At 42.1% G+C, this 19,559-nt stretch overlaps 2 protein-coding genes across 7 annotated transcripts in view; one reads left to right on the top strand and one right to left on the bottom strand.

Annotated features, from left to right (window-relative positions):
* The window catches only part of PLEKHH1 (pleckstrin homology, MyTH4 and FERM domain containing H1), a 47,448-nt gene extending 34,758 nt beyond the window's left edge, over positions 1–12,690 (top strand). For 2 of the 5 annotated variants that reach the window (XM_015864798.2, XM_015864800.2), the window contains exons 19-29: positions 165–341; positions 573–670; positions 1,200–1,377; positions 1,762–1,917; positions 3,728–3,828; positions 5,649–5,790; positions 6,605–6,747; positions 7,489–7,618; positions 8,504–8,590; positions 9,106–9,252; positions 9,574–12,690. In XM_015864798.2, coding sequence (XP_015720284.1) covers positions 165–341; positions 573–670; positions 1,200–1,377; positions 1,762–1,917; positions 3,728–3,828; positions 5,649–5,790; positions 6,605–6,747; positions 7,489–7,618; positions 8,504–8,590; positions 9,106–9,252; positions 9,574–9,750 — 1,536 coding nt within the window. In that variant the 3' untranslated portion in view covers positions 9,751–12,690. The other 3 variants (XM_032445194.1, XM_015864802.2, XM_032445195.1) reach the window with 3 other exon arrangements.
* A 1,718-nt stretch (positions 12,691–14,408) lies between these two features.
* Positions 14,409–19,252, bottom strand: PIGH (phosphatidylinositol glycan anchor biosynthesis class H). 2 transcript variants are annotated; one of them, XM_015864796.2, is made up of 4 exons: positions 18,711–18,958; positions 18,058–18,267; positions 16,841–16,924; positions 14,409–15,078 (listed from the first exon to the last, which is right to left on the bottom strand). In XM_015864796.2, the coding sequence occupies exons 1-4, from the start codon at positions 18,885–18,887 to the stop codon at positions 14,977–14,979; spliced, it is 573 nt and encodes a 190-aa protein (XP_015720282.1). In that variant the 5' UTR covers positions 18,888–18,958; the 3' UTR covers positions 14,409–14,976. The 2 variants fall into 2 exon arrangements, with proteins under 2 accessions (XP_015720282.1, XP_015720283.1); XM_015864797.2 differs by lacking the exon at positions 16,841–16,924 and having other exon boundaries at positions 18,711–19,252.
* Positions 19,253–19,559: the final 307 nt, after the last annotated feature.

Raw genomic sequence — 19,559 nt, 5'->3', positions numbered from 1 at the left:
TGAACAGGGACACCTACAGCTAGTTCAGAGCGCTCAGAACCTGGTCCAGCTTGCACTTCTAAACTGTAAGATCAGAACTAAGTAATCAAAGCTAAATAAAGCATGGAGTAAAATATCAAAGAGTCACTATATTAACAGCATTGATTAACTTCACTATTTTACAGTCCTGTCAGCTGTTCATCAATGTCCCTGTGGAAGCATCCTCTATTGATTACCACGTGTCGCTCGCCCAGACAGCACTGCAGGTCTGCCTGACACATACCGAGCTGCAGAATGAAATCTTCTGCCAGCTTGTCAAACAGACGAATTGCCGACAGCCCCAGAACCACTCAGTCATTCAGGTGAATTCTTCTTTGTCAGTCCTGCTCTGTAAGTATTGATACTATTGATAATATTGATCAAATGCTAAAGGTGTGCTGGAGGAAAGAGAAATTTGATACTTGAACTGAGTATCCAAGATGGTTACTCCCAAATGCACTACTCACCATCCAATGTTCTAGTTACAATATTCTGTGAAAGGCAATAGATAGGAAGTTTCAAACAAGAATTATGACTGAGCTTCATGTTCACAGTGCTGGCAGCTCCTCGCTTTATGTGCTCCTCTGTTCCTGCCCCAGCATCACTTCCTTTGGTATGTCAAGCAGCACTTGCAGCGCCACGCAGACCCCAGGTAAAGGCTGCAACAGCTTTTTTTTTCCTAAGATAATTGCCTTTTGCATCTGCTACAGATATTGATGGAAATCACTTTGTAACTCCTACCCACAGAATACTGGAGCTAATTCATTATAGTGTATGATTAGTTCTTATCAGGACTTAAAGTGATAGTACCTAAGTTCTCCTGGCATGATAGTGAGCTTAAGAGTGAACTGCCTGGTCTTAGTTCAACAAATGCTGTGATGTCAACAAGGTACAAAAGAGGACATCTATGCTGTGTCAAGTGCAGCTTAGAGCAGGGGACGTTCAGGTGCTCCCCAGAGAGCTCCCTGTATACTTGAATTTCACAGAGCTGAGGAGCTCATGTTTGAGTTGCAACTTTTGACGTGAGCTAGTCAGTAGAGATCAGCAAGGATATCTACACAGAGATGTAACTCTGAGACAAACCTGGAGGAATGCTTTGCTGTAGCACAGGAGTAGGAAAAAAATAATGACATATTTAAAGCATACGTTTGTGACTTATTTCTGTCTCTCTCCCTGCCTAGGAGTGAAATAGGCAAGTATGCCATCTACTGTCAGAGATCAGTGGAGCGCACTGTGCAAACTGGTGAGCGGGAAGCCAAGCCCTCAAGAATGGAGATTGTGTCCATCCTGCTGAGGAATCCCTACCACCACTCACTCCCATTCAGCATCCCAGTGCACTTTATGAATGGAACCTACCAGGTGAGTTGCTATGGTTACATTTCTTGGCACTAGAGAGGTCTGTGCCATAACCTGCTTCCTTTACACAATTTGGTGGCACCACGGTGTTTACATGTCAGACATTTAGAGACAGGTACTATTTCTCTTCCTTGCTATTTTAGCCAGGAAAGGAATCCAATCCCTTTCCTTTTAAAACTTAGGAAGAAAAGGTAGCTGGGGTGAGACACTGAAAGTGTCTCAGTATGAGAAAGAATGCAGTGTTAGGGGAAATAACATAAGTGCAGTCACTGCAGCTGGCAGTCAATCATGATAAGCTGATCTGTAGAAAATTAGGTTTCATCAGTTGTGATACTCAGCATCATGCTTTTTGAAAGTTATACTAAATTAGCTCCTATCGCATCACAGGTTGTAGGTTTTGATGGCTCTTCAACAGTTGATGAATTCATCCAGCGGCTGAACCAGGAGACAGGAATGCGGAAACCATCCCACATGGGATTTTCTCTGTTCACAGATGATCCATCTGGCAGGGATTTGGAACACTGCCTGCAGGGCAACATGAAGGTAATTCTTATTCCCCCTTCTGCTACATCTCTACTTAATGGCTACTAAATTTTTCTTAATGCAAGAAAGATCAAATACACATGGATCTTGCCTACCTTGATTAATATTCAGAGATGAAATATTAACTAGCATCTCAGATGAGATATTAAGACAAAGCACATTTTTTAACCAGCTTGTCACCTATCAAAACAAAGGCTTCAAATCAGATTTTAGCTCACACTAAAGTTTAGTTTGTCTCAACTACAGAACTAAAATATGACCGAGTAAGCTGACATGATCAGATATCGTAATTAACTTCAAGTATAATATTCCCAATGGAGATGAATTTAGATTTGGCTGTGATTTTCCTGGCACGCTTATATAAAATCTTAAATATTGGATTATGTAGCCTCTCTTTTCTACCCCTGGATAACTTTCCTTGAGGAGTATTCTTAGGGGGAGAAAGCTCTGCTTTAAGAGAAGACGAAGGGAAAACAGTTAAAAGTATTAACTTATGTATCTCTCATGGAGAGTTTTACCCATGCTGCAGCTAGACAGCTACATTAGTTGTGTGGGCTAGTGGCTATGAATGAAAGGCATCAAATTTTATTATTAACTTGGGAGATACATTTGCTATGCAGTATTGATGGAGGATAAAGTGGCCGTAACAACTTCAAAGAAGCCCTGACATCTGTAAGGAATATAAAAACTCACTTTTACACAGTGTAGAATTTCACTTGGGCAGCACAGGGAGTAGATGCCAGTAACTTTAAATTAGACAGTTTAAAAAGGAAATTACCACACAGTGCCAAATAATAAACTTTGCTTTCATGGCCTGATGCAGATCAGATAGTCTGAATCTTTTCTGGCAATCAAATCACTGTTCAGAGAGATACAGCATTACAGTAAAAGAAGGAGCCTGAGACAAGCAAAGGCATTGGTTTTACTCCTTATAAACAAGATACTACTTAGTGACCAAGGCAACTTCAATGCACTCGTAAGAGAAGGTTATGATATCTGGTTATGTATTTCACATAGTTTTTATATTTACATTCCTTTTACTGAAATGACATCAAAAGAGAACTTAGGGACCTTTACTAGACCACTTGTGAAAGGACTGGAATCGGAACTGAACCAAAATATTTAACCATGTTGTTATTAAGAATATATGTGAAGTATGAAGCTGGAATCTAGATTCAAATGTTCCCAGAGTTTGAACATTCACACAGCTTTGGTTTAGCCATGCTTTAGCCATGCACATAGCTGCCATTCAGAAAATACATTACTGCTTCTGGTAGGCTCAGGAATGCACTTGGGAAGCAATCCTATCAATCTTTCCTATTAACAATGCTTTAGTTCACATTGTGAAACTATCTTAGCAGGAACTGGATTCTTTTCATGTGAAACAAGATAAAAAATGTGATCCAATCTAGTGGACTTCCAAGCTTTCTGACCACAGTAAAGACAGTGCAGAGGAAAACACCAGAGTGCGGGCTCAAGGTCTTAACAATAGCACATTGTTATACACGTCTGTTCCCCCAGGCTACATAACTTGCTAACATAGACATAACAGCCTGGTACTAAGCCAGAATTCACTTACAAATATCCTCCTGCAGATTAAGAGATGGAGTTTTTATTGAAACAGTTTTATTTTTTCAACATACTATGTAATAGGAAAAGGAATCGATTTATCCCTTTTGGCTGTCATTATAATGATCCTGTCTATTTATCATCTGTGTTCCACAGTACTTTTTCTCCCCCACTTTCCCATCAAGCCTGGACTATACATTTCATATGTTTGTCTTTTCTCTCTCCTTAATATCTTTGAAAGATCTGTGACGTCATTTCTAAATGGGAACAAGCCTTAAAGGAATTGCATCCTGGTAAATATGAAGGTGGCACAAGAATCGTGAAATTGACCTATAAGAACAGGTACCATGTTTCCTTGGTTGACCTCATTACTCCTGTTAATTAAACATTTGCAGAATGCCTTCATTTCTGCAGAAGTCCAGCAAAGTATAGCATTGGTAGGACCAAAGCTTTTTAGCAAGTATGATGTCAGCTCCTACATGTGACACAATTTCTTCTATGTGCATGCAGTATGCATGTACAAGAGAGCACACAATCTATAATGAAACCTAAAAACACTTTGCAATGGTGGAATAGTCTTAAAATGGGTTAAAGGACTAGCTATAATATAATAAAACACACCTGGCACAATTTTGTTTGCCTAGATCCTAGAATGCAATTAAATAATGTTAGGTGAGAGGATGAGAAACCTGGAGGGATAGGGTGGAAATCACCACTATAAATGAAACTTGCAATTAAGTGAAGAATCATGAAGTTGAAAAGCATACAAGAACAACATTCTAAATGGCAGGGACTGTAGAGAAGACATGTAGTAGCAATGCCCAGACTTCATAAAGAGAGAAATGTTAAAAGCCAGATGAAAGATAGAGAAGAAAACAATGAAACACAGATCTAAAACAAAAACTGGAACAAGTTCATCACCTATAATAAAGACAAGAATTCTGAATTAAAATGGATAGAAATCTGTGTATGAGAACAAGTAATGGCCTTCCACACGAGTTCCATTTTCAAGGGAAATAAAGCCTCACCCAAATTAGAAAAGTTAAAGTTCTGCATTGAACACAAAGATTTTGGTGACTGTAATGATGGAAATAGATTTCTGGGAGCTCTATTAGCTGTCTTAACAGTAATAGAAGCAGAAGTTATTACTTTTTAACCAAGAAGGATTTTTGTTGGTAGTGGTTTTTGTTTTTCTTTAAAAGGAGTGACTCTTTGCAGTATTATTTTGTTAGACTGGAATGTGCCCAGGCTGGGCAGCAAGGATATTTTGATAAGGTCTTTCCAAGGTTGGACTGTTCTAAACTGAAGGACCCTGATTAGACACGTAAGGCAACTATGGTCCTAATCGTGTTGTCTTAAATTGTCATAAAAATTCATTCCAGTGGATCACTGTATCAATATCTTGTGTGGCATTATGGAATATACAGTCACTGCTGTATGTAGCTTTAAATTAGTATTTGAGTTAGATGATGTGAGCTGTAAGTAGGCATGCAAGAGGAATCTGCCCAGGAAGCATTACCTACACTTGTGTCTTCAACCTCCATCAGTCATATTGCTGCATCAGTTCAAAGAAATTAAGAGCAAAGAGAATAAATCAAAGCTTCCTAGTAGTACTGCAAGAACTCTTCTTTCATTTTTGCAGTAAGGCCTGATAATTGGGTTTCTTATTTCCCACTGAATCAAACTGAAGAATTTTCAATAACAATTTCAATGTAAGCAGTCAAAACAAAGTTGGCAAATGTAACAAGTCTTCAAGGCTGGCATGTAGAAGGTCACACAGTTCTTGCCTTACAGCAGAGACAACTCTGTACTCCATGGTAAGCAGAGAATGACATCTCTTAAGCTTTGCCTCAGTGGTTAATAGGAACAGTGCTCATCTACCTTTGTTTAAGAATGTTTTTCTGTCTTGTCTTGGTTGGCTCACAGAATTCAAATATCTGCCAAAGTAGAAAGCATGATTTGAGCCTCCTTGCCTGAATTTTAATCATAAGGAAAGCACCTTAGCTTCTCAGCCTATCTCTAATCACCTTTTAATACACAAAAGTCACTTTAGACCAAAAACAAACAAAATGCTTGTTTTTACTCATCTTGACTAAAATTCACAACTCTATTCTCAGTTAGTTCATGACATGTTTTTACCTGTACAAACTTCTACATTCTAGGTTGTATTTTCGGAGCCAAGCCAAGGGTGAGACAGACCGGGAGAGGCTGCTGCTGGCCTTCCAAGTCAGCAATGAAATAGCCAGTGGAAGGTTTCCAGTAAATAAAGAGCTAGCTCTGGAAATGGTTGCTCTGATGGCTCAGGTGAGCATTTTCATGATTCTTCATTAGATCTCCAGGCTTATATTTAGCATTTTACCACATAAAACACACAACATGAGTTGTGGGCGTGATGAACAGGATAATCGTTTCTCCTTAAGCTGAAACTGTTGCATTTGTTAAAGCAACATAAACTGAGGTGACAAAGCTAGAAACACTATCCACTCTATTTACAAATAGGCTGTTGTTTTAATTGGCCAGATGAAAACAAAACCCAAAAATTTAGCAGTTACATAGAAGCATCTTCATACAAGTAGCTGGCCCAAGTCTTGTTTCACTTTTTTCCAGAGCAACAAAGAATTCCTTGAGCAGCCACGTCCCCTACTGCTGCTTTGTTGCATGCTTATTGCAGTAAATGCTATAGACAAAAATTCCCCATCCTGATGGTATTGCTTTACAGGACTACTAAACACAGTAGATATCAGTGAGGGAATCTACAGAACATTTTACTGCACTAAAAAAACCTCATCACCATGCCATGCTACAAGCCCTAACATTATCTTAGGTGGTGAACAGATAGGCAGTAGCAGATATAGTTGCTCTAAACCAATTTTGGATCACCCAAGAGGTCACAACCTAGTAATAGAAGAGGAATTGCTTACCCCTTTCCAAGGATCAAGGCTTGCTGAATGCTCCAAGGGAAGAAATGCTTCTCCGGCAGCTGCCAGCCCTTAATGAGGTGAGGGAGGTTCTGCCTGCACAGGTGAATTGCTTCCACCTGTGCTCCCAGGGCTGGCTGTGCCCCCTCACCACGTGCTCAGTCACTGGTTCAGGCAGTGACCTAACTGCTCCCATACAGGTGGAATATGGGGATTTGGATCGGACAGCATCTTCAAGTCCTGGGGGATCATCACACTTCAAAATGCAGCATCTTCTCCATCAGGTCTTGGATAAATTCTACCCCAAGCGCTACAAGAAAAATATTGCTCCTGAACAGCTCAAGTAAGTTGTTTGTTCTCCTAAGCATCACACTTACCACAATTTGGTATATTTGCTCTCTTCATACTTAAGAAGTTTCAAGGAGCCCTGTCAGGCTTATTTCAGTGTAGAAGCTTAAACAGAACACCGGTGTCATAAGAAAGATTCCTTAACAAACACTATGAATAAACTATGAATAAACACTATGTATGAGTAGATAACTCATACAAAAACAGTCCAATCAGACTAACTTTCCCCAAGTCAAGAAGTTTAAGCCTAAGATGAATTCTACTTGTGAACACATATTTAGGGATGCAAAGGCAGAACTAACACGGTTACCTAGGTGAGACAAATCAAGACAGAGTGGAAGTGTGTTGTCAGCGCATCTAGAGCACTATAGACAGGTTAAGATGAAGGTGAGAGGATAATCAAATGCAAAGCTGGGCAGGATTTTACTGCAATAGCTGCCTGTTTGTTGTTGCAGTTGCTGATTATCTACACCAATGAACAACCAATGTGCAACTGGGATTCCTGGATATTACAGTATAACTAGCAGTGAAATAACTGGGAAAGTAGAGAAACTGCTAAAATAAACTTAGTTTGTACAACACACCCTAACTAACAGGGCTAACAGCCCTGTCCATAGTACTTGTGTAGAATAACCCTTTGGAATGAGAGGTACATTTAGTTATTGGTATAATTTTACTCATGTTCTCTTGAAAGACTTTATTAAATTGTGCTGTCTTGTGTCTTGGACTCTGAAAGGCAACTGGCTGACAAGCTGGCAACAAAGTGGATGGTGCTGCAGGGATGCTCTCCACCAGAATGTGTTCGAATTTATTTGACAGTGGCCCGCAAATGGCCTCTCTTTGGAACCAAACTATTTGCTGCTAAGGTAACAGTGCACCATGTTTTTTCCCCTAAGAATGAATTCTATGAGCAGAACCATATCTACTTCCTGTGTTAACACAGATAGAAAATACTCCTAAAGGAAGAGGAAAAAACAATGCTCTGTTCTGAACAGTCCTAGTGTCACATTCGTTCTGAAAGAAGTAAGAGGTACCTTCTATCCACCAGGGGTTGCTGGCGTTCACTAAATAGGCACTGAAGCTTTTCTGACTATCAGTTCGACACAATATGAAATACTACCTTTAAACCCTTACCAAAGCTCTTATATGTAGGCATTTTCTTGGTCATAAAGCTGCAATAAAAGCTTAAAAAATACTATTTATATACCCCTGTGCAGAAAAAGGGAAGAGTCCCCCATTAATCACACCATGCAGCTTTCAGTACTTCCAAGTACGGGTATTTCAGTCCTGCTGTCTCACCAAGCTGGTTGCTTTTCTTGCCACATGAGAGAGGCAAGCAGTAAGAAAGAAAAGTGCACTGATGTGATGGCTCTATGTACTGGCACTGTGGAAGCCAATGGGCTTTACTGCCTGATGGAAGTCAGTAGTGTAAGAACCAGAACAGAGCAGAACTGCCATTCAGTCACTGTCCCAGCATCACCCTCGCTTTTAACTGCACCAAAACAATGGTGACAAAGATGTTGAGATTAAATTCCATCTCATGTACTGCTAGTCTCCCAAATTCTATTTCAATCTGAAAATACTTTTCCAGATTTTGGAAGAAATCCTCTTACAAGACAAATCAGGTCAGATCAGTAAGTCTAGAGGATTCTTTCACCTCCACTTTATCCTTAAAATACAAGTTTTATATCAGAAACTGCTTCTTTGCAGTATTCAAGAAATGACTCAACAAAAATGTTCTTTTTCTCTAGCCTGTTTTGCCTTCCTCATTAGAAGACTGTCCAGTCTGGATAGCTGTGAATGAAGATGGTATCAGCGTACTGGATTATAACACTATGGTATGGTGAGGAACACAGCTTAAAAAACAAATACACCTCCCACAGGAAAACTTTCCCCCAAATCCACTTAAAGTCGGTAGAAGTTTGTGTTTAACTTCAAATGGATCCAGAAGTTAATTTGTAGAAGCCAGAGATGAGGAAGTGAGGGCTATGTTTTAGAGCTACATAAACAAAGGAAAATTACAGCTTTGGTGTAAGGTAAAACTTCATGTAACAGCTAACTGCCTTGTTGATGGGCAACAAGCAAGCATAAGCATCTCGCAAGATCTCAGTGCTATGTGCTTTACTACTACCATCTGGTTAACAAAGTTTTCACCCTAGCTCTGAAGCATCGGGGCATGGAGCAAGCTAGGAAAATACTGCAACTGTAATTCTCTTCTGAGATTTCTCTGCCAGCTGTTATCTGTACAGCCAATTGCCTATTACAGCCTGCAGTAAATAACAAATGCACTAGTTTGAGGTGGCAATTTCGTCTCTTACAGAAGTGTGACTCTTCATCTCTCTGTTGTTTGCAGCACTTGAAGTTCTCTTACTCATACTCTTCTGTGTTGACCTTTGGAGGCTGTCGAGATGACTTCATGATTGTAGTCAGTCAAATAAAAGAAAGGAGTTCTGGAAAAAGCAGCACAGAAAAACTCCTTTTCACAATGGCAGTTCCAAAGGTAATTACAATATGCACAGTGAGTGTCTTTTCAGCTGGCAGTATCTAAGCTGGGCATTTTGAACAAGCCCTGGGTCTGGTACTTCAGGCTGCTGCACTAGCTACGTACAGTCAAGAGATTCCATGTAAATTGTACCATTTAACTGAGAGACTTACTCTACCTCTTCCAGACAGACCTTCAATTCAAAACTTAACAACTCCACGTGAGAAAAAGCCTTTTGCAAAAGTTACGTGATCAATAGGTTCTAAAAAAATAAATAAACCAAAGGGCACTTTTCCCTCTCCTTGCCTTACAGTTAATCATTTTCTTTTTCTCCTCCAGATTGTTGAAGCAACACTTCTTATCGCCACCTATATTAACTCCCGGTCGACAGCTTCGCTCCTACCCTCCACACAGCCCTCCCGAAGCACAACACCTGCCAACAGGCTCTGGGAGACTGAACGTCGGTGTTTTTTCCCTTCCGTGCCCCGAAGCACTAAGGGGCCCACCCTGCTCTGAGGGCTCATCCCAATTGGGGAACTTTTTATTCTTGGGGTTGTGGTTTGTTGTTACTTTCCACACTGCTCTGCACCAAATTGCAGATCACTAAGATTTTGCCAGTTACTCACCTTGTTTTAACGCGGGCTCTGGTTCTTTTTGCTGCACGTATTCTTCCATCTCTCTTACAGCTTTGTTTACAAGCACGTTTTCTTGAATCCTTCCCATTTTCAGCTTTGCATCTGCCCTTAAATCACTGCACGCCCTATGTCTGGAGCCTCAGCCCAGTTCTTAAACTCCTAGTGATCTCTTCTCCTTGTCAGGCCCTTTCAATTATTCCCATTATTTCCAATAATCTTCTGTTTACATCAATCACTGACTCACTCACTCCTTACCTGAAACAGACTGCAGCCTCTGCAAGGCAGGTTTGAGTGGTGCGTAAGCTTGACTTTGACAGAAGTGAACCAATCACATGGTCTCAACAAAATTAAAGACAGGTGGTTCTGGATGCTGCGCCACAAGCCAAGTATAAGGATGCATCCTGCTGAATACTGCCTGCGTAAGGAGCAACATGTCACTTCTTCATAAACTAGAGAGACACTGACAGGCTGCTACCAGAGTGGAAAGATTAATATGATGTAGTTTGGTCAGGTAATTTAGACATAGCTTCAGCTCTGAGCTCTGGTTATGAACAGCCACTGTGTGAAAGTTTTGACCTGTGTTTAAATTCGCTGCTGCTAATCTTGCTATCACGATAGTCCTTTTGAAGAGACTAAGATAGTTTTTTGTATTTTTGTGCCACTGATTAACAAAACCAAGACAATTTATTTTTTCCTAAAGCTACACTGACTGCTCCCTAAAACAGATTACAAAATTCAAAGACAATTCCAAGTCTCTGCCCCAGACGTGGAAGAAAAAGAGATGCAGCTGTTGAAAGAGAATGGGAACTGAACTGACAAGAAGATGTCATTTCAGGGGTGATTTTGAAGACCTGGAATAGGGAGTATAGAATAAGAATTCAGTGGTACATGAGAATCTTTTCAACCTTAATTTAATGGAGGTTAAAAGCTGATGTCCTTCCTTGTTGAGGACTCAGAACAGCTGGGATTGGACCAGCGTCCGACAATGCCCTGGCTCCTGCAGAACGGGTGGCTTCTGACAGTTGATGCTGCTCTGTGCAACTGCTGAACACCGGATCTCTGCTGCAGGGCTGAAAGTGTCACGTGCCCCACCACCACGTATGTTCAGACTCCTTCCACTAATCAATGTTACAGATGTTTCAGGACATGCATGTGATCTCAGACAAAGGAAGACAAGGCAAGCAAACCTTTCAATTTTTGTCTGTCTTCCAGCAACTGGAACAGTCCTTCCCAGACCAGCTCTGTCCTTCACAGAAGCTATTTCTTTAGATCTCCTGTTTTCTTCATGCTACTGGCTCAATGAGGAGGTTGTTAGCAAACATATACTCAAATACTGTTCTTCAGATTTTCCTAAAGAGTGTTTTTTTTGATGGGTTTCAAAGTGACTTTGTTCTGATTGGGAAGTGAAATGCATTTTAAACAAATGAAAGAAAAACAGACATTCCTCTTAAGAACTCGACATCTATCTGGCTTGAGCTGAGCTATTTTGAGAAGCCTTTTAAGAAGTAAAGATGAATTGCCCTTTCAAAAGTACCCGAGTAACTTCATCATCATGCACTCATGGGCAACTTTCTCAAATTAAAACAGTGTGAATCCAACCATCATAAAGAATTCAGCAATAGCAAACCAAAGCTATTCACCAATGAACCAACCAACCATACCAGGGTGTTGTTTTTTACTTCCTAGTATCTGTGACCAACCCTGAAGTATCCAATACACGGTGGAGCTGATACTGCGAGAAGTTTTTGTTTCAAGCTTATGGTGGGTACAAAGCCAAAAATCAAAATTACATGAGGCAACAATCATTCTATTCAATCCCTTATCAGCATATCTTTAACATTAAAAAAAAAGAAGTGGTTTGTGGAAATTATATGATAGACTTGAAATAGAAGATTATATATACACAGAGACCTAATCTGTCCGTTCTGTAACATACCCACTTGTCGTGAATTTAAGGACCACCGCTTCAACTTATCAAAAAAGTAGTTTTCTAAGTTAACAATAATGTTGAGAAGGTATTGTTTTAGTCTCTACGTAATCTTGCATACTTCTGATATACCCTTGTAGAGTGTCCAGTAGCACATATTATTTCTCTCTCTGATTTTAGTATGGATAAACAAGTTGGAATAAAGACAGTGTTATTCCACTTCACTACTTAAGTTACCTGCGACAAACGTTTGGCAGCCTGCTTCTTGTGTCCCACCACCAGTAGGAAGCTGCCTCAGAATGAGCTGAGCTCAGCCCATTATCACCTGTCCTGAAGATGCTCAAGGCATGCAAGTCTCCAGTTCACTGTTCTGAGGCTGTGCTCACCTTATACTGCTAACACCCACATCTTTGTACTGGGGCAAACAGGAAGCAGAAATGCTAATAAGCAAGAGCTGTCATGATGCTCACTGTTTTCTGCCATAAATTCACTCTAAATTCACAAACATGGCAAATGGGACTTTATTTCTTCCCTCTTTCTTCCCAATATTCTTTAATACTTGAGTATTTCATGGACCACCCCACTCTGATGGATGCACATATACCTCCTATTTATAGGTTACTCGACTTTAAAACAGAACAAATTTTAAAAATCCTGTGTAGATACCTATTTTGTATGATTCTATGATAAAGTTTTAATTTAATCAATGCTTTTGGCAATGATAATTGCAACAGTATAGAATGAGACAACAGCCTGTATCTCTCTAACTGCTGTGTGTATGGTAAAGGCTGTCTTGGAGATATGACAACATTTCTGTTCTTAATAAAAAGAAATTATCCTGAATGAACTTGTATTTCTTCACAGAGTGAAATAAATGATTTATCTTAAAAGCCAGAATAGCCCTGAAGTAAACGTGTGTGGGCAATGACTGTGTGTGTTTCCAAAGTCATACCTGGTGCAAAGCTCCCTGTCTCCCTCTCCTTGACTCTTCTAACTCAGCCTTAATGGTTCACTGCCACATGCAGGGGATGTCCCAAAGACAGCTAAAACAGTTTTCCAGACTTCCTCCCGTGATACAGCTCCTCTTTCATCTCTTCAACTCACATTCTCAAGACTCAGACATTTTTACAGCATAGCCAGAGTCCCCAGCAGACTCTTAGATCCAAGTCTGCCCACTCTGCTAAGATAACTTCTCCTCCAACTAATTCTTCCCACAGCTCAGCAAACCCTCCTGCTGCTTTAAATGCTTTTCAGTGTTCGCAACCATTTCAAATCCCCATGAAGAAACACAACCTGCCCAAAGCAGGCCTATAGGCAGCTCTGTACCCAGCTCCAAGTGCACCACAAGGTTTTCAAAGGACCTCCACTGCAGCCACATTTCTCGTGCCCCCTTCTGCTGTCAAAAGCCAATTTCTGCCTCTTCCCCAGTTCCCCAGCTTTGTCTGGATTTACCACCAAACATCAGGTATAGCATCCTCAACCTCAGAGGCAGACCTACCAGCTTGCATTACAACTGAACCAGACTTAAAAATCCAGCCAAGTCCATCATTTAAAGCACCTGCGAGGAGTGGAACCACAGAAGAAACTGAACACCTAGACAAGGTTACCCAAACACTGTGGTGCATCCCAAAGCTTCTGCCCTTCGCTTCAACAACCAGAGGACTCCTGTCATGTGAGCTAACCTGTATGCTGCAGCACAGTGCAAAAACCTACCAACCAAACCACTGTACATTACATCTTGACAGTGTTGCTGTGTTGTCACATCTTAATTCTAGAGAACATACACAACAGTAGCACAATGTTGTATGAATATTAAGAATGAGCCCAAGGCTTCTGTCAGCTTGCTAGTTTCTCCACAACATATTTTTCTCATATCCTCATAGTAATTGATCTGTCTCTTATGGAAGAGGTTGCTCCAACCCCCACAAAGCTGCCTGGTCCCTCTGGCTGGCAGCACACCTCTCTGGCCTATCAGCTGTTCCTCTGAGATTGTGTCATTAGCAAACTCTGTCAGCACTTGTAGGTGCATCCCACCAGGTCCCATGGACTTACAAAAGTGCAGTTTGCTTAAGTATTTTCTGGCCTGATCCATCAAGGGTCTTCCTTGCTCCAGAACTTTCCCTTTCTATCTGCAGTCTGGGACTCCTGAAGCCCAGTCTTTCTAGTGAAGACTGAAATGACAAAGGCATACAGTACCTTATTCTTTTCCAGGTCCCATGTTACCACACCTCTACACCATTCAGCGGTGGGCTCACATTTTCCTTGCCTTTTTATTACTCAAGTAATCCCAGAAGGCCTTTTTGTTACCTTTGGCATTCCTAGAAAAATTCAATTCCAGATAGGCTTTGGCTTTCCTAACCACCTACTTCGCAAGCTTCAACAGTCTATATTGCTCCTAGGCTACCTATCTTCACTTCTACCTTTTGGCACTTAATTTTCCCAGGAACATCTTGTTCATCCATGCAGGCCTCCTGGCTTTTTTGTTTGACTTGCTACTTGTTAGAATGGACTAGTCAAGTGTTTGGGGGAGGTGATGCCTGAGTATTGACCTTGGACTCTTCTCTCTAGGGTCCCACACCATGGGACTCTTTCAAGCAAATTCCTGAAGAAACTAAAGTATGCTCTGCTATGTTTAACTCCATAAATATAAATCAAAACAATGGCGTATTTTCATTTTCTGTCATTATCTGAAATTCCCCTCTGGATCAGGAAAAGTTACTGAGCCAGCCCACCCTTCTATTTTAATACTCTTTCCAAGAAAGGATTATAAAGAAACTTAAAAAAACCCCAAAGTATTTTTTTCTGTCTGCCCAAGGTTACAATTTGTGTTCATCAGAATTCCTGGATCCATGGAAGTGTAAACATTTGCTGCATGTTCTTGTCTCCACGTGCCATCCTTTTTTTCCAGAGATGCGTGGAAAAACCTCTTCTGTCTGACTCTCCAAAGTTTTGCTCACCTGTTTTCATAACAGTCAATTTCTAGGTGCACTTGTGTGCTTCAGCTGACATCTTCTGCAACAGCTCTGTGACACTGTGCGGGCTGCTGCCTATATTGCCATCCTTACAAGTGCATCACATTCTAAGCATTTAATTTTAAAAAGCCATGGGTCAGATTTGCCTGCTTTTCCATGCATCTCTCCAAGTCCTGCTGCAAGTTTTCCATCTTGATTATTTGTTACATTATTTTACTCCATCTGATTGTGAAGCTGCTTTCCTCTGATCCAGGATTTCGTGACAACTTTTGTACACTTCTATCAGGCAGTCCAGACGTGGTTGGGAACTCTAGAAATCAAGTCAAACAACAGAGAATCACACTCTGAACTGGTTGTAAGAAAGAGATCTGTAAGTTTGTAAGAGTAAGATATCAGTAGTTAATATCTCACATTAAGTCAACTGAGAATAGATTTCCTTTTTACGTGCTCATCGAGAATTCATCAAACTCCAGTTTTTTAATGTAAGTAGGTGACAAAAGAACGTAAAGCTATTGCACAAGCTGCATCAGCTCAGGGATGAAAAGCACCAGACCCTACAGCTGCCAGGATAAAATACACAACACCATTCTCCAGCCAGCCTGAATCTCCCACCAAATCAAAGATCCTCTCCTTTCAACTTACAATGTACAGTGAGAATACGAAAGAAAATCCACACCTTCCAAGCCATTAATCTACCTGTAAGGTCATATTCCCTCAAAGACCTCCACCCTGAAAAACTGACTTTCAGGACAAGGAGCTTAGACACTTGGCCCTCAGCTATTACTGTCAACAAGAGGACAATTGAAGTTTAACTGAAAGCATCAATTCATTTTCACACTAACAGAGGAATAGTGGTCAAAGAATAATGATTTTTCATCATTTCTAATCTGGACCAGCAAGACAGTGAAAGCTTCCCAGTTCTGCAGTCCCTATGGCCCCATGACTTTTGAGTTCCCAAAAACAGCATTACTGTGCGAAGTCCATCTAATGCCTTTCCTTGCAACTGTTGCTTAAGAGAACAATAGGTTAACTCAGAGCAGAAGTGCTCCTGGGCACAGTGACATGCTAAGTTGTGTTTCTGAGGGCTGACATGCCTTAGAGGAACAAAGACCCACTGAAGGAGATGCAAGTAAGTTACTAATTACTGCTCCTTCAAAACTAAGTAACTTTAAAGTGAGAATTACTGACAGGTAACAAACTGCAAACTGACACGGCCCTTTCCTGTTAATCCTTTGCTGGTGGAATCAACTCTGCCAATATTGAGATATTTCCATAGAAATAAACATTGTTCAGACTCGAGCTAAGGAGGAAAAAAAAAAAAAAAAAAAAAAAAAAAAAAAAAAGGGGAAAAACCAAACACATTAATTCCAGGAAGCTGGGAAGGAACACAAATCCTAAGTGCAGCCCTCCAAGTTGGGTATCCCTTGGACATAGATGAAATACCTCACTTATATTGTTGAGTTAGGTATACAAAGAGAGAAAGAAATTTAATCCCCAAAACAGGATTATGAACAGCCAAAACAAGTTAGTGAGAGTCTGAGCAAAGCAGAGCATGAGATAGGCAGGGTGTGAATAAAACAAACAAGTTATTATACATTAAGCAAATTGCTCACAGCTTGTACTGTGATCTTTGTCAGCGGATGTAGGGGAAGTTACCATTGTAAACCAAGGAAATTTTTATGAAATCTTTTTGGCACAGAGAAACAAGAGAAAAATCAACTACAGCACTATAATTATAAAGGTTACGCTGAGCATAAGATCACACAGAAAGCTGTGCAAGTCCTCATTACCCTCCATGAGCCAAAAACTTCTACTTCCTGCAATCTGCTGGTCAGGTTCACATTTATGCAGCGCACTATTCTCTGCATGGAGGATAAATGAACAAAACTTCCCTGGTGCTTCACTTTGTGAGACTTGAATACCGCTCACAGCACACTGCTGTAAGATCCAACTTGAATGTGCGGTCAAAGAAAGGTGGCCATAATCAGCTGCGTGTGGTGAAATAAATGTATGACAAGGCCTCTGACATACATATAGATACTTGTAGTGCCCCACTATTCAGTCATGCTCACCTGAAAGAGTGGCACAACCTCAGACACTCCCTGAGGATCCTGGGGGTCCCGCAGGAGGATGCAGAGGTAATAGATAACTTTTTGCTACAAGACAAACAGACAAAATAATTGAAGTCTGAAAACACTATCAAAGTGCCCAGAGTCATCACAGGAAGAGGAATTAGTTCAGCCCAGTGAGTTGAAACAAGTGTTTCAATGACATTTTCATTAAGATAAATCAGCAGAAACATCTGTGTTTCAGGAGGGTAAATATTCTTGCTACAAGGTTATGAATAAAGCAGCTTGAAATCAGTCCCCTTCTCTTTTTTCCTGTTTGCGTTCAGCCTCAAAAATAGCAGGATGGTTTTGCTCCATGAACTTATTGTTTCTAGTTGAACAGGTGGCAGGTGGGTTTTCAGAGAACCCATCCCTTCCACAAAGCCATTCTTCACCCAAATCTACCTGAGTTACTGACATTCAAGATATTACTAAACATATTAGCAACAAAATACACAGGAAAAAACCAACAGCACAGGATTTAAACATTCCTGCTGACAACGCCTTTCTCTTATGCTTTTTTTTTGATGCAGAGCATTTTACTAATTACCTGTTTTGCCTTTCTAAGAAGTTACACAGTGTTGGAGCACGTTGAAGATTGTGGGGACTTAGTACAGATTTGTTTTCACCTATGATGATTTCACACACATCAGTGACAATGTGTACAACCTCAGTTCTCCGTAACTGTTTGAACTCAACAGTGATGGTGGCACAGCCCACCAAGTCTTACATAAAACTGACAAGTAAGTGCAAAGGCTTTTCTGCCTCCTTGCATATAATGAGAAACCTTTGTTTCCTTTTGCTAGAAAACTTTATACAGTTCTATGCAAATCTCCAAGACTTCCCAGAGTGCTCTGCCAGCAAAACAACTCTTTTGGATAAGTTTAGCAGGAGATGACTCCAGGCTCAGGTACATTAAACTGCTGGATTTATGGGTGTCATGTTAAAGAGGTATCACAGCTGCCTGCTTCAGCCTTTCATGGAAGTTACAGCTTTCCACCCTCCCCTCCATGCAAGCAGTTTGGTGCAGAACATCTGCCATTTCCCCATCGCTCCAGACTGCAGTCAAGTCTATGTATTTGTATTTATGCTGCTGTGTTCAACTGCACTGCTAAGCCACTAGGTGAATATACACAGTGGTGAGTGCGCCTGCAGGTATACAAGAAAGACAGTATGATTACCATGTGGATGGCTTCATTGATAACCACGTCCTTCACTTGGCTCATCTCAATGAAGGTTGTGCTCTCTTTCCCCGAAGCGTAGGATGAAGTCACCTGGATGCCAAGTGAGCCGATGACCAGCAGGGATTCCTGGTCAATCTTCACAAAGTGCAGGTAGATGATGAGGCCGATCAGCGTGAGGAATATGGCGGCAGAAAGCACCATACTATTCTGTAACACAAACCAAAGACAGAGCTCTAGTCTTAAAACCAATTGAACTTAGACCAATATATAAGTAAATGCTGAACGGTAAATCATAACGTAGTGGCTACATTTACAAGGTGATTTTACATAGGTGGAGTCCATTCATTCAGAAGGTTGGCTGATACGTGCGTGATGGGATTTAAGTCACCAAACATCAGCCTTATAGGATGGTCTGAAAGAACGACTTTAAACTGAAACCAGCAAGAACATTGTATTTCCTTGTAAAGTTACTGGAGAAATCTCATCCAAATGCAGTTGTATACATCAGTGACAGTATATTATACGGCCAAAGACCTGGTAACGAAGCCTAATGGTCTTCAACCCACAGCTGCTTTCTGGGGTATGTTTCAAAGGGTTCCAGACCACACACACCCATCAGCCCGAGCCGAGCGGAGCGGGGCGGGGGGTACCTGGCAGAGCACGAAGAGCCCGTAGGCCGCCAGCCACACGGCGGAGGTGACGGCGCTGAGCGAGCGGAGCTGCAGGCGGGGGCAGCGCACGGCCAGCTCCCGGCACGAAGCGCTGTGCTGCCGGCACCGCAGCCACAGCGGCGCCCCCGACGCCGAGCGGTACCGCCGCTCCTCCATCGCACTGCGCCCCGTGCACACAGCAACGAACGGAAGGAAGGGAACGGAAGGGAAGGGGCGGGCGGCGCGTGCGCGTGGGGAGCGGAGCTGCGGTAGTCAGCGGGGCCGTGCTGGAGCCGTGGCTTTAAGGGCTGTGGTTGCGTTGTTCTCGTATGCGCCTCTTACCATGGCGGAGCAGGGCCGCTGTTTTGCTCCCCGCTTACCCCTCTGCCCCCTCCGGTACCAACTTTCTGTGGGCAGCTGCCTGCATTCATGGCAGCTTCAGAATCCCCGCGTGGATGCCTCGTGTGAACAAAAGAGCGGCGGCAACGGGGGCCGAATGGCTGGGGGTACAAACAGTGAAAAGAAAAGGCCTGTATAGGCTGAAAATGGGGCGCTAATATTAGAGACTGGGGCTGAGCTTTTTTACAAGGAGAAGCGTTGCTAACAGAGCACGGCTCCTCAGCCGACATGCCGACGTGCCGTCGCGCTGCCCGCCGTCCCCCCTCGCATCGCACCCCGCCCGGCAGTGGAAAAACCCCAGCGGCAGCGGCACGGCCGGGTCTCGCTAAGGGCCCCGCGCGGCTCCGTGGGCGGGACACACCTCCGGCCACGCACGCCGCCATTGGCCCAACGGCCCGGGGGTGTGCGGGCGGGGCGGGGCCCGGCGGTGCGCGCGGAGCTGGAGCCGGC

Source organism: Coturnix japonica, chromosome 5 (assembly GCF_001577835.2).
Source record: "Coturnix japonica isolate 7356 chromosome 5, Coturnix japonica 2.1, whole genome shotgun sequence".
NCBI classification, from domain to species: Eukaryota; Metazoa; Chordata; class Aves; order Galliformes; family Phasianidae; genus Coturnix; species Coturnix japonica.
Note: the sequence above shows the minus strand (reverse complement) of the source record. Positions and strands in the feature narration are given on the sequence as shown.

Bases quoted from the DNA above. Each gene is read 5' to 3' on its own strand.
- PIGH (XM_015864796.2), bottom strand. From the start codon at position 18,887: ATGGAGGAGCGGCGGTACCGCTCGGCGTCGGGGGCGCCGCTGTGGCTG. The intron at 18,268-18,710 runs GTACCCCCCGCC...TTTGTGTTACAG, and splicing joins GGCTCTTCGTGCTCTGCCAG to AATAGTATGGTGCTTTCTGC. The intron at 15,079-16,840 runs GTGAGCATGACT...CTTGATTTCTAG, and splicing joins AGGTTGTGCCACTCTTTCAG to AGTTCCCAACCACGTCTGGA.